The sequence below is a fragment of the Delphinus delphis genome, chromosome 17, assembly GCF_949987515.2.
Source record: "Delphinus delphis chromosome 17, mDelDel1.2, whole genome shotgun sequence".
Classification (NCBI taxonomy): Eukaryota; Metazoa; Chordata; class Mammalia; order Artiodactyla; family Delphinidae; genus Delphinus; species Delphinus delphis.
This window is the reverse complement of record NC_082699.1, coordinates 44,157,816-44,171,991: the sequence shown is the minus strand read 5'-3', so window position 1 is coordinate 44,171,991 and position 14,176 is coordinate 44,157,816. Positions and strand designations below refer to the sequence as shown.

Sequence of the window (14,176 nt, the reverse complement as noted above, 5' to 3'; positions counted from 1 at the left end):
ACATGCCTTGCTTTAAAATACTTGTCTTTTACTAAAAGTCCACACAAATACTTCCATCCAAACTTGCTCAGCTTTTCCAAGCAGGTAATTGCTTCTGCAGCACCAGGGTCACGTGTCTACGGTAGCGCCTACTGCTTGGGATTGATGTTACTCAGTTTATGTCTGTCTCATCTGCTGGGCTGTGAGTTCCTGGAACTTGGCTGTCTTATTCACTCTTTACACAAACAAGTGGCTAGATGCATAAGGATAGTCATAATGAAAATGTTGGTTTGTGCACATAGTTGGAGCAATCCATGCCCAGGATGATTTGTGCTGTATCTGTAGGGTACATTAAAAAAAAAATTCACATATTAAAAATCTTTGAATTCTCCAATAAGTTCATATCAACTCTGTGTATGAGTAAGATCAATATCTCGACTTGACTAAGGAAACTGACTCACAAGTTCAAACCCTGAATCCAAGGTTACACAGAGAAGAGGCTAAATGCGCAGGTTATCTTCAGCTCTGAACGGCGGGACGTGCGCTGGAGGCCTTTTGTACTCTTTGGGCCACCGTAGCCGGATCCTCGCTCCGTTCCCTCTATTTATGCGCCTGCGCGCTGCTGGAACGCCGTCCATTTCTCCAAGGGCGTCGTTGTAGAGGTGAGTCTTGGGCGTTTTGTGTTCCTCGTTCGGATTCCCGTACTTGCCGCCTCCCGCTGCCTGCTGTTGGTCTACCTTGGAGCTAAATCGTTACTCTGCATCTCTGGGGCGGAAAACCTCGGACCTCTCGCCCTCGTCGACCCCAGCAGGCCCGCGTTGCGGCCTTTTAGGGGAGGCGGGCCGGCGGCGCGGGTCCCACGGGGGCCGGGTTTGCTGAGGGGGCCTCGAGGGACCCCCGGGCTTTTGAGACAGCCGGCCCGGGCCCGGTGGCCGCTGCTTTTTTACCGCGTTTAGCGTGACCTTGGTTGCGTCTTTTGACCTGTTTGGTCCCAGTGTCTTTACCTACAAAAAGGGAAGGTGGGTTCTTCCTTATCCGTTCCCGAGGCTTGGAGCACCGTCGGCTCTTAGTGGGCGTCAGCTTTGTGGTAGCGTTTGTGATTGGAGTTGGGAAGCTGCAGGAGGGTCACCGGGCCTGTGGTAGGAGGGCAGGGGTGGGCTCCCGGCAGCCCCCTGCGCGCGCCCACGACCTTTCCGACCCTGCCCGGGCCGCGCTCGCCGAAGGTCGGGAGGCCGGCCCGCGCGCGGCGGCTTTCAGGCCCGGGTCACAAAGTGGGCCCTGCGGGACGTGCTGGGGTCCCGCCCGAGTGTTAGTTTTGATTGCGTGACCTTGAAATAGTCCGGTAACCTTTCTGCAGCCCGGTTTTCTCAATAAAATGGGAAAACAGCTGTCTCACAGGCTGAAATGAATTGGTAGTAAGCTTGTAGAGTAAATGCTAGGAATGTTTGCACTTGTGATTCCCCATCCAGAGCCGCTGCTAATCTTCCCTGTAGTTGGGTGAGGTTTTTGTAGTTCTTGTTCCCTGGTTACTACTGTTGGGCTGCGATCATCTTGCTTATTTAGGGTGGTCGTTCACCGTGTGAGAAGATGAAACCGTGAAGCCAGTAAAGACCTTAGGGTTTGGGAGAGGAGTCGGTCCACTGTCCTGCCTGTGCCTCTCTGAGTACTAAAATGCATTATGCAGAAGAGTTCTTTAGGTATTTTATGTTCTAAGAGTTGTCTCTTATTATTTTAGCTGTCAAGGAGAAAAACTACCATGGCTTCCAGTTCTTTGACAAAACCTCAGATGCGTGGCCTTCTGGGCAAGCGTCTGCGATTTCATATTGTTGGAGCATTCATTGTCTCCCTGGGAGTTGCAGCTTTCTATAAGGTATGTATGTTTTATTTTTACTTTGTGCTCATGGTCCAAAAATGTGTTTTAAATTTGAAAATGTATTTTATTTTCATAGAAACATATAGAGTCTTTTGTTTTTTAAAGATTTTTTTTGACGTGGGCCATTTTAAAATTCTTTATTCAGCGTGTTACAATACCGCTTCTGTTTTTTTTTTGTTTTTTTTTTTTACGGTACGCGGGCTTCTCACTCTTGTGGCCTCTCCCATTGCGGAGCACAGGCTCCGGACGCGCAGGCTCATTGGCCATGGCTCACGGGCCCAGCCGCTCTGCGGCATGTGGGATCTTCCCAGACCGGGGCACGAACTTGTGTCCCCTGCATCGGCAGGCGGACTCCCAACCACTGCGCCACCAGGGAAGCCCCCGCTTCTGTTTTATGTTTTGGTTTTTTGGCCACGAGGCATGTGGGATCTTAGCTCCCCAACCAGGGATCGAACCCGCACCCCCTGCATTGGAAGGCGAAGTCTTAACCACTGGACCGCCAGGGAAGTCCCTAGAGTCTTTAAAAGAAATTCCCTCTTTAATGTGCTCCTTTCCTCTTACCCTTTCTTGACCCACCTCAGTGTGATAGGAAAGTACCTTATTCCCCAGGTAGCTTGTCCTCCATCTTTAAATGAAGCTGTCTTGGTTTGCTAGGGCTGCCATATCAAAATACCACAAACTGGGTGGCTTCCACAATAGAGATTTTTTTTTTTTTCAAGGCTGAAAATCCAAGATCAAGATAGCTGTGGGGGACTTCCCCAGCAGTCCAGTGGTTGAGACTCCGTGCTTCCACTGCAGGAGGCACTGGTTCGATCCCTGGTTGGGGAAATAAGATCCTGCATGCCCTGCGCCGCGGCCAAAAAAAAAGTTGGCTGTGGGGTTGATTTCTGAGGCCTCTTTCCTTGGCTTTGTATTCCTGTCTTCTCCCTCTCATCACATGGTCCTCTGTGTGTTAGCATTGTTCCTGTCTGAATTTTCTTCTCTTCTAAGGATGCTAGTCATGTTGGGTTAGGACCCACACTAAAGACTTCATTTTAACTTAATTACCTCTTTAAGGGCCTTAATAATACGATTCAAGATAAGTAGGATTCAAGGTGAACAAAAACTTGGTGATTTATGTTGTCTTTAGATACTGTTTCTAATAATTAAGAAAAGTCCTAAATGTGATACGTTACCTTTTAGTTTGCTGTGGCTGAACCAAGAAAGAAGGCATATGCAGATTTCTACAGAAATTATGATTCTATGAAAGATTTTGAGGAGATGAGGAAGGCTGGTGTCTTTCAGAGTGCAAAGTGATTTTGGAATATAAAGGTAATATGGTTATTTGAAATTACTGTTTAAAATCTTTTTTAACTGTGGCAATATATATAAAATATACAGTCTTTATTTTTAAGTGTACAGTTCAGTATTGTCAAGGACATTTATATTGTTGTACAGCCAGTCTTCAGAACTCTTTTCATCTAAGTAGTCAATTTTATCTATATACCACATTTTGTTTAATCATGTTAATGGATACTTGGATTGCTTTTGGCTACTGTGAATAATGCTACTGCTTTGTGTGCAGATATCTCTGATACCCTGCTTTAATACTTTTTTGAGTATATACTCAGAAGTGGAGTTGCTAAATCATATGGTAGTTCTGTTTTTAATTTTTTAAGGAACCGCCATACTATTTTACATAGTGGCTGCACCATTTTATACTTCACCAACTTCTGTTCACAAGGGTCCCAATTACTCCACATCCTTGTGAACACTTGTTTTCTGGTTTTTTGATAGACATCCAAATGGGTGTGAGGTGTTGTTTTATTTTGGTCTTCGTTTGCTTTTCCCTAATGGTTAACGATGTTGAGCATCTTTTCCCATGCTTTTTAGCCATTTGTGTATGTTCTCTGGAGAAATGTCTATTCAAGTCCTTTGCCCACTTTTAATTGGATTGTTTTTGTTGAGTTGTGGGAGTTATTTAAAACTCATTATCAGATATGATTTAGATATTTTCTCCCATTCTATGGATTGCCTTTTCAGTCTGTTGTGTCCTTTGATGCACAGACATTTGAAATTTTGATGGAGTCTAATTTATGTAGTTTTTCTTTTGTTGCCTGTGCTTTTGGTGTCATGTTTAAGAAATCATTGACAAATCCAGTGTTGTAAAGTATTATATTTTCTGCGAAAGTTTTATAGTTTTATTAGCTCTTACCTTTAGGTCTTTGATCCATTCTGTTAATTTTTGGATATGATGTTAAGGGAACATGAACACAGGATGTCTTTCCATTTGTTTCTTTAATTTCAGCAGTGTTTTGTATCTTTCAGTATACAAGTCTTTTGCCTCCTTGGTGAAGTGTATTCCTAAGAATTGTATTTTTTTTTTAATGCTAATGTAATTGGGATTGTTTCCTTAATTTGCTTTTCTGATTATTCATTGTTAGTATCTAGAAACACAGCTGATTTCGTGCGTTGATTTTGTATCCTGCAGCTTTGCCAAATTTATTCTAACAGTTTTTTGTGTGTGTGTGTGTGAAATCTTTTTGGGATTTCTGCATATAAGATCAGGTCATCTGCAGAGATAGTTTTACTTCTTCCTTTCCAATTTGGATGTCTTTTATTTCTTTTTCTTCCCTAATTGCTCTGACTAGGACTTCCAGTACTATGTTGAAGAGAAGGGGTAAGAATGGGCATCCTTGTTGGGTTTTTTTTCTGACCTTGGAGAAGCTTTTTTTTTTTTTTTTTTTTTTTTGCATTACGCAGGCCAGGCTCACGGGCCTAGCTGCTCCGCGGCATGTGGGATCTTCCTGGACCGGGGCACGAACCCGTGTCCCCTGCATCGTCAGGCAGACTCTCAACCACTGCGCCACCAGGGAAGCCCTGGAGAAGCTTTTCACTATTGAGTATATTAGCTGTGGGTTTCTCATGTATCACCTTTATTGAGGTAGTTTCTTTCTGTTCTTTATTTGAATTTTTTTTAATCATGAAAAGGTATTGAAATTTTCAGATGCGTTTTCTGAATTAGTTGAGATCATGTGGCTCTGTGGTATATTTTCATATGTTGAATCATCGTTGGTCATGGTGTGTTATCCTTTTAATGAGCTGCTGAATTGTTTGCTAGTATTTTATGAAGGATTTTTGCATCTGTATTTGGGATATTACTCTCTAGTTTCTTGTGTTATATTTGTCTGACTTTGATATCAGGGTAATGTTGGTCTTATAGAATGTTTTATATTCCTAAATGAGTTAGTGAGTCAGATGTGGCCACAAGAGACATGTGAGAGGATCAGGAAAACATGGTGGGGGCAGTCTCTCCATCATACAGAAATGTTTAAGATGTCTTAATATAAATATATAGAAAACAAAAAATACATAGAGTGAATTTGGAAATGTTCCCCACCCCCCCACTCCCCTTCAGTTTTTTGGAAGAGCTTGAGGAGGATTGGTGTTAACTCTTTAGGTGTTTGGTAGAATTTTCCTGTGAAGCCATCTGATCCTGGGCTTTTCTTTGTTGGGAGGTTATTGATTGCTGATTTAATCTCCTTACTTAGTTATAAGTCTGTTAATCTGTTTCTTGTAGGTTGTGTGTTTATAGGAATTATTCCATTTCATGTGGGTGACCTAATTTGGTGACATAATGTCCCTTCTTTAATTTGTTTTTAGTTGAGTCTTCTTTTTTCTTAGTCTGACTAAAGGTTTGTTATATTGGTTATCTTTGCAAATAACTAGCTCTTTTGATTTTGTTGATGTATCTCTAGTGTTTTTCTGTTCCCTGTTTTGTTTAATCTTTATTTCCTGCTAGCTTTTGTTTAGCTTGCTTTTATTTTTCTGCCTTTTTTTTGCGGTATGCGGGCCTCTCACTGTTGCGGCCTCTCCCCTTGCAGAGCACAGGCTCCAGGCGCGCAGGCTCAGCGGCCACGGCTCACGGGCCTAGCCGCTCCGTGGCATGTGGGATCTTCCTGGACCAGGGCACGAACCTGTGTCCCCTGCATCGGCAGGTGGACTCTCAACCACAGCGCCACCAGGGAAGCCCCTTTTTCTACCTTTTTAAGGTGTAAACTTAGCTTGTTGACTTGATCTTCTTTTTAAATTTCTTTATTCTTTATTTTTTGTCTGCATTGGGTCTTTTTTGCTGCGCGTGGGCTTTCTCTATTTGTGGCGAGTGGGGGCTACTCTTTGTTGCGGTGTGTGGGCTTCTCATAGCGGTGGCTTCTCGTTGCAGAGCACGGGCTCTAAGTGCGTGGGCTTCAGTAGTTGCAGCACGTGGGCTCAGTAGTTGTGGCATGTGGATCCTAGAGCACATGGGCTCAGTAGCTGTGGCTCACAGGCTCTAGAGCACGGGCTCAGTAGTTGTGGTGCATGGGCTTAGTTGCTCCACAGCATGTGGGATCTTCCTGGACCAGGGGTCAAACCTGTGTCCCCTGCATTGGCAGGTAGATTCTTAACCACTGCACCACCAGGGAGGTCCTAAATTTCTTTTCTGATATCCACTTTGACCCACTGATTGTTGGAGGGTATGTTTAATTTCAACATATTTGTGGATTTTTCTGTTTTCCTTCTGGTATAAATTTCTAGTTTCATCTTTCGTGACCAGAAAAGATACTTTATGTGACTTCAGTATTTTAAAATCTGTTGTCTGGTTTTATGGCCTAACATGGAAATTAATCCATATGCACTTGAGAAAAAAAATGTGTATTCTCATGTTAGGTAGAATGTTCTGTATTTGTCTCTTATATCTGATTGGTCTGTAGTGTTCAAGTCCACTTATTTTCTTAATGATCTTCTGTCTGGTTCTTATAGCCATTATTGAAAGTATTTTAAGTCACCCACTATTACTGTAGATCTGTCTATTTCTCCCTTCAATTCTGTTAGCATTTGCTTCATATTTGCTTCATATATTTCAAAGCTCTGATGTTTGGTGCATATATATTGATATTTATAATCTGTCTTCTTGGTGAATCATTATATAATGTCCTTTGTCTTTGTAACATTTTTTGACTTAAAGTCTGTTTTGTCTGCTAATGGTATAGCCACTCGTGCTCTCTTGATTGCTGTTTGTATGGAATCATTTTCCATCCTTAGCTTTTAAACTATGTGTGTCCTTGGATCTAAAGTGAATCTCCTGTAGACAGCTCACAGTTGGACCTTGTTTTGTATCCATTCCTCAGATCTATGACTTTTGGGGAGTTTAAACCAACCTATTGTTATAATCTATTTTGAAGTGGTAACAACTTATTTCAATCACATACAAAAATTCTCTTTTACAACTCTGCTCCCCTACTTTGTTACTAATGCCACAAATTGTATTTTTAGATATTGTGTACCCATTAACATAGATTTCTTTTTTTTTAGAGCTTTTGTCTCTAAATCCTACAAAATTAAAAGTGGGGATATGAAACAGTTACAACACTGGCTTTTATATTTATTCATATATTTGCCTTCGCCAGTGAACTCTATATTTCCACATGGCTTTTGAGTTACTGCCTAGTGTAATTTATTTATTATTTATTATTTATTTTTGGCTGTGTTGGGTCTTTGTTGCTGCGCATGTGCTTTCTCTAGTGGCAGTGAGGGGGGGCTACTCTTCGTGTTGCGGTGCTCGGGCTTCTCATTGCAGTGGCTTCTCTTGTTGCGGAGCGTGAGCTGTAGGTGCACGGGATTCAGTAGTTGTGGCTTGCGGGCTCTAGAGCGCAGGCTCAGTAGTTGTGGTGCACGGGCTTAGTTGGTCCGCAGCATGTGGGATTTTCCCGGACCAGGGATCCAACTCGTGTCCCCTGCATTGGCAGGCGGATTCTTAACCACTGCGCCACCAGGGAAGTCCCTGTCTAGTGTAATTTTGTTGCAACTTGAAGAACTCTCATTGCAGATCTAGAAGTAATGAACTCCTTATCTTTTAGGTTTTTTTAAAATCTAGGAATGTCTTAATTTTCTTCCTGATTTTTGAAGGACATTTTTGCTGGTTATAGTATTCTTGGTTGGTAATTTGTGTGTGTGTGGGGGGGGGGGCACTTTGTATTTACCATCTGAAATCCTTGTGACCTGCAAGGTTTCTCCTGAGAAATCCACTGATAATCTTACAGAGGCAATGAATCATTTTTTTCTTGGTGCTTCCAAGATCCATTGTCTTTGGTTTTTGACAGTTGGATTATACTGTGTCTTGGTGTTGGGTCTCTTTGGGTTCATCTGACTTCCAGTAACATCTTGTATTTATATATCCATTTCTTTCCTCAAATTTGGGACGGTTTTGGCCATTATTTCTTCAAATAAACTCTCTGCCCCTTCTCGCACTTCCAGAGTACATAGGTTGGTCTTTTTGGTGGTGTCTCATAAGTTAGTTAAACTCTGTCACCATTCTCATCAGTGCTCTGAGATAAAGATAGAAGCAGTCCCTTGGGAAGCCCTCAAATAAGCTAGAACATTGCATGTAGGGTCTTCTCTTTTCCTTCTGCCCTGAAGGAGGAGTCAGAAATTGGTCACTTTCCTCCTGACCACACTCCTGCATTGAGAAGGGGGTGGGGCAAGGGTGAGAAAAAAGTGCATGACATTTCCTGCCATTTTGAGTGCAGCTTTTTCATATTAGGTGTTTGCTTGGTTGTTGCAGCTTAATTGATTTCTGCAGTTCTCACAAAGACACTTTGGTCCATGTGTCTTTGCTTTTTCTCTCAGGGAGTAGGGGTATGGAGCTTCGTTATTGCACCATCTTGCTGACATGAAGTTAATTTTATGTTCAGAATCATTTTGCATGTTGTGCTATTACTGCTAGATTTGCATCAGGAAAATCACATTTTTAGAAGTGCTTTAAAAAACAAGTTTTGGACACCTTTTATAGTTTGTTATTTGGATGTTCGTAGGTGACTTGGTGGCTTTCCAGAGATTCTGGTTTGGGTGGTTAAGGTCCACTGCCTTATGGATAGTGTGATTACGGTTCTGTGTCTAGAAGAGGACTGGCTTGTGTGCTGATGAAAGGTCATCTGTTAAATTGACTTGAAAGCATGTGTCCAGTACCTGATGAAACTGTTTGTACTATGGAGTCTTGTAATTCATGTATTTAACTTCATTCAAGCTCAACAAAATAGTAAGGTAGAACAATTCAAGTAGAGTTAAAGATCCTGTCTACCACCCCAGTGTGAGTTTGCTGTGACAAGGGGAATGTGAATGTGCTATTTTTTTTTTCAGGCAGACTGTTCCTGAAGGAGCATTCCAACTGCCATATGTATGTATGTGTGAGAGTGTGTGTGTGTGATCTTTCCCAAGATCTGGGGTGTGGGGGAGACCTGCTGTACTGGACTCAGATCAGTTTTCTAAAAGATTTAAGGATAATTTTGACTATGAATAACTTTTGCTTAATATAAGATTCAATTCTATTACATTCCATTTCTATAGTTTATATTAAGTAGGTATCTGAGTCAGATAGATACATGCCACAGTTTAATATATATAATACATAATAGTAGAAAAACAACTTTATTCCCAGTGGTTGGAAAATTGATAAGGAATTTATGACATTCATATCATGGACTATTATGTCCCTTAGAGTTGGTAATCACAAAGTAACAGAAATTAGTAGAATAGAAAACTAAGAATGTATTTTGTAAAGGGTGATCTATGTTAAAGAGTGCACAGAAAAAAAGGCTGAAGGTAAAAAGATCAAGAAAATATTAGTGGTTGTGTGTGGAATCTTAACATTGCTGTTTTCTTGTACCTTTGAGATTTTCAAAACTTCCACAGTGGGTATGCATTTCATAATCAGATGTTAACAGGCTGATTTTTTAAAATATTTTTTTTTACCTTTTACTTACAAGAAGTTGATTGTTTAAAAAACAACAAGAAAAAGGAACAGATTTGGAGATAGGAATAGAAATGTTTAGGACAGATGGGCTACTGGTTTTTAAGAACAGTACGGGTATGAGAAGGGAACAGAGTGGGGTGGACTTGAAGAAAAAAAGCAGAATTTGGTAAATAAAAGCAAAAACCCCAAAGTAAGGTGTGAATGTCCCAAATGGAAAAGAGGCTGGTCAGGGAGGTTAGGGAGCATGGGGGAGAATGGACCTGGAGCCCAGGCAGCCTGAACAGGGCTGCTGCTGGGCTAAGGGTGAGTGATCAAAGTGTGGCTTCCACTGGTAGCAGTAGACCTCAGGGGTTCTCCAGGGTGGTGAGCTATTAAGAGAACGATTGTCATTAACTTGGCCACTCTGTTTTTCTCCACAGAATTTCTTTGGGTTGAGTTCCATGGAAGTGTGTCACTTACCTGTGTTCCTGCACTATGAACTACTAATATCTGGGCTAAGGAATAGTTTCTCGTGATAAATAAACGATTAACAAATACTGTGGACACTAAATTTTTGTGCAGTTACTCTTGCTGATACTTACAGTTCAGGGTACTTGCATTAGAATTGGTCAGGGATTTTTAACTTTATGAATCTTACGACGATAACCTGATTTCAATATTTTTTAAAATTTTCATTGTTTTAGGACATTTTTGATTCCTCACATTTTGTCCATTTCACTGAGGTAACTGCCTGGGCCATGGGTTTAAGGGGTCTGCATGAGCCTACATGACTACTATACTGTGGGCTCTTAAAAGGAACAGAGACTTGCCTTTCCAATAAAACGTCTTTGGACTTCATTGTCACTGAATTGCCCTACTGGATCCAACCACTGGACAGATGTAATAGTAGGTAATTAAAATTTAAGGTTTTTTACTCAGTATTACTTTATTGAAGACCTAACTGTACAATATGGAATATACATCTAGTCTAGAAAAAGTTGTGTTATTTAATTGGAATTGCAATTGAGTAATGTCTGCTAATTTAAAGTGTGGTAATAACATTTTCTCAGGGAGGTCTTAGGACCTTTCTCCCCTTTAATAATTGTGGTTTTGTTGTGATCAAAGTGATACTACAGAGAGCTTTAAGAATTAAGTGTATTTTAGCCACAGCTAATTTAATCACCAGTTCTTTTATTATGTTAACAAAAATTTTCTTTTTAACTCACGCAAAATTCCTGAGTTCCAATGATGTAAACTGTAATAAACCCAAGTATCAGTGAAAAGCTGCATTTTAAGAACCCACATTTATGTGTTATCAGTAATTCAAGGATTCCTTTTATTTTAAACAATATCATATAACAATTCTTAAAGTAGTATGCAAAATTACCATACGACTTAATACATATTTACAATCTTAAAAATAGTTACTCGAGGTTGACAAAACTTTCCTAAATGAGTATGATTACAGCAAATGATGGAACCATGTTTTCCATATTCAGCCTGAATTTCCATCAACAGCAAACAAGTATGCAGTGACTCCTTATGCCCAATAACATGTGAGGCTTATTAAGTTTAAAGAAAGTTAAAAGTGGGCATTTGAAACTGAATTTTCTTAGCATCTCCCAATTGTAGGTATCAGGTTGTAGGCCCAAGTTTGGATGTAATGAGTAAAAATGTGTTTTAATTGGAGTATCAAATTTTTACTGAATATTAAAGGTGGTACCTGGTGACCCAGGATCTTAAGCCAAATCCATCTTTAAATACAAAAGAGTGTCAGTTACTGGGGATATCTTTATGCTTGATCAAGCCAAGTCAGCAAAATAAACTATTATTCAGGTTAATGTTTGGGTTCTTGAGTCTGTCAGTCAGTGCATCAGGGTGAGTCCTTCCACAAGAATATCCAGTAGTGGGAGTTCCCCAGTAGTGTTTTGCTTAAGAAACTCACCTGAGCACCTGGGGTCTGTTTTTATCAGTAGACAAAAGATTCTCTAAGCTTGCCTAGTAAAACAAACTAGAAAAAACATTTTTTCCAAAAATGTACCTGGACAGTCATCAGAATGTTTTGTAAATTTCCATAAAGGTTTAGGAATGTATTCACTTAAAGAAAGAGCATCACATTTAAGTAACAAATTTATTAACAAGTTAAACAGTAAGCTCCTAAGCATTTAATTTCATACAAAGAATCTGAACCTCTGCAGATGAGGGTATTAGGCAGTTGTCTCAGCCTAAAAACAGATGCAACTGGGGATGAAGTTTTAATCTGTTGTTTCCGAGGCCTGACCATGTTTTGTGTTAGAGTTAACAGAGCCTAATTATAGTCGAAATTTTAGCAAACAGCAAAAAGGATTTTCTGCACGTGATAAGATTAATAATAGGATTCTGTTCATTGTCCCCAAATGGGAAAAGAATAGGTTTTTTAATCAATCAATGACTCAATTTTGAAGTATCTTAGTTGTGGGAAAAAGGAAGAACCTGAATTAGTTTTGGAAGAGGCTAGGAAATTACTATAACAACTATAGAACAGTGGGTTTTGTCCACATTAGATGTTGTTAGAGCTCATTAGGTTTCTTTTTCAGAAATAAATTGCACAAGCAGGAATCAACACCTCAGAGGGGACTCAAGGGAACCCTTTCCTCAGGGCTTTATTTTTCACCATGGTAAATTTACTGATGAAGACTTGGCCAAAGTGTGGCTCAACCATATAATGGTATGTTTTCACAGTGGAAGGGAGAGGTTCCACAGTCACCACAGGGCATAGTGTCTGCATGGAAGAGCAGCTGGGGGCCAGGTGACAAGATGTCTTTGTGATATAGTCCACAAGTCTGTTATACTGTTGCTCTGATAGTCTCTCTCGAACTCCATCCACCTGGGTTCCAAAAAAAGATTTTTTTAGTTGCCAAACACTCATAAGGAGACTTCCATAACAAAATCATTCCTTCTCTTGCCTTGAGACATTGGATGTTGTGCCTTTTAGGTTATCTAATAAAGCCACCGAATAAGCATTTGGTGTTGTGTAAAACTCCCATGTTTGTTTGAAGTTGACGATTTCAGAATATTTTACTCATTAACTCTCAAAACATCTGTCACTGGCTCTTTACTAGCCTAGTCCAGGAACAAAGGAGAAAAGTCTTTCCTCTGCTTGAATCTAATCAACGTTAAACTCTGAGATAAAAGCTCTGTTTGCTTGTCTCCGCAAACCTCTCCAGACAGAACCTCTTTACCTCTTTCAAACCCAGTGGCTTTGGACAGAGCATTAGAAAAACAAATACCTTTTGAACTGTAACATTTTCTGCTTTTATAAATACTAGGATTTAAAGCCAGAGAAAATAAACTGGGCAGAGGAAGGGGAAATTTTTATGGAAAAGAGGGAGGATGCAAAGTACATTTATGGTTCATAAAAGTCTGGCTCATCTTCAGTGGAACTCAAATAGGAGAACTGAGATATACTACCTAAGTTCTTAAGAGAGATTCTCTGAGAAAGTACCCATCAAAGGCAAGTGGAGCTATAAATTCCTCCCATCCTGAAGTGCTGTAGCTATCTACTGTGTAAATTGAGTGGAGTGGGAAGTCTCCAGTATAAGCCACTGACCTGTGGGGATCAGGTAGCCACTGACCTTTCAGTGGTCTTTACCTACCAAATGTTGGGAAGACCACTCTGGGAGAATTATAAACATTTTAATTAGGGCTTTTTAGGTTTTGAAATCGTAGTAAAGAATTTATATATTTCTGTGTAGGGCACAGAGACGATGCAGCCAAGGGTGTCTTAAAAGCTGCAGAAAGCCAGTGGGATGGTAAAGAGAGAGGTCTGCCTGCCAGAGAAATAAGGAATAAGTAGGGCATCCATTAGAGTTCAGTCTCATATTTTTAAGCTTGGGAAAGAAAGGCCCCCAAAGATTCACTGACAGATGAAAGCTGTGCACCACCAGGCAAAAGCCAGAGCTCTGATGATATCATTTGATGGGGTCAGGATTCAGCTGGAAAGCTCTGAATACACAAGAGTCTTAATTGCTCCTCCTGAACAGCAGCACAGGAAAACCCGTGTTGTGAAAGGAACATGGCCAAGGAATAAATTGACCTTCTGACTCATTGTGAGCCTCTCATAAGGGATTTCAATAATGTGCCAGGCATATTAAGCAATTATTACCCTAAAAATGGCTGCATTTAACTAAGAAAAGCAAATGCTGGTTTTTAAAAAAATCCTGCCATATTTGAATATACCGAATGATGTCATCTACAAATTAATTCCTTCCAAAATTCAAAGGAGCTGTGTTTCCTAGCATCTAGAGCAAAAATCCCAGAAAAGCCATTTCATGTAAAGATTTTAAAATACTATTCTTTAGTTTTCACTGGAAGATAATGGGTAGGCTTCCCAGCCCAGCTTAATATCTGTGGATTAGGTTAGGTATGGCCACTGAGGAAAATGCAGTGTCAGGCAGCACTGCTGAGTGACTCCCCTACTCCCATTTTGAAAATACACTGGATTATATATAGCACTATTCAGGAAGGGTCTACTATCTCTCTCTCAAAAAAAAAAGACCATTTTGTTCTGCAGCTTGGCTCTCCATTGAGGTGAGGGA

At 40.5% G+C, this 14,176-nt stretch overlaps 2 protein-coding genes across 12 annotated transcripts in view; one reads left to right on the top strand and one right to left on the bottom strand.

The window, feature by feature from the left end:
• Window positions 1–583: 583 nt before the first annotated feature.
• COX6C (cytochrome c oxidase subunit 6C) lies at window positions 584–10,156 on the top strand. Of its 2 annotated transcripts, XR_011246783.1 has the most exons (5): window positions 584–641; window positions 1,715–1,849; window positions 3,035–3,163; window positions 9,008–9,044; window positions 10,040–10,156. XR_011246783.1 is itself a non-coding variant. In XM_059994982.1 (4 exons), exons 2-3 carry the CDS (start codon window positions 1,736–1,738, stop codon window positions 3,146–3,148), a joined length of 228 nt encoding a protein of 75 aa, XP_059850965.1. In that variant the 5' UTR covers window positions 584–641; window positions 1,715–1,735; the 3' UTR covers window positions 3,149–3,163; window positions 10,040–10,156. The 2 variants fall into 2 exon arrangements, 1 of the variants encoding a protein (XP_059850965.1); XM_059994982.1 differs by lacking the exon at window positions 9,008–9,044.
• A 586-nt stretch (window positions 10,157–10,742) lies between these two features.
• Window positions 10,743–14,176, bottom strand: part of VPS13B (vacuolar protein sorting 13 homolog B) — a 798,456-nt gene continuing 795,022 nt past the window's right edge. For all 10 annotated transcript variants that reach the window (XM_059994971.1, XM_059994970.1, XM_059994972.1 and 7 more), the window contains one exon: window positions 10,743–12,465. In XM_059994971.1, coding sequence (XP_059850954.1) covers window positions 12,217–12,465 — 249 coding nt within the window. In that variant the 3' untranslated portion in view covers window positions 10,743–12,216. The remainder of the gene's footprint in view (window positions 12,466–14,176) is intronic.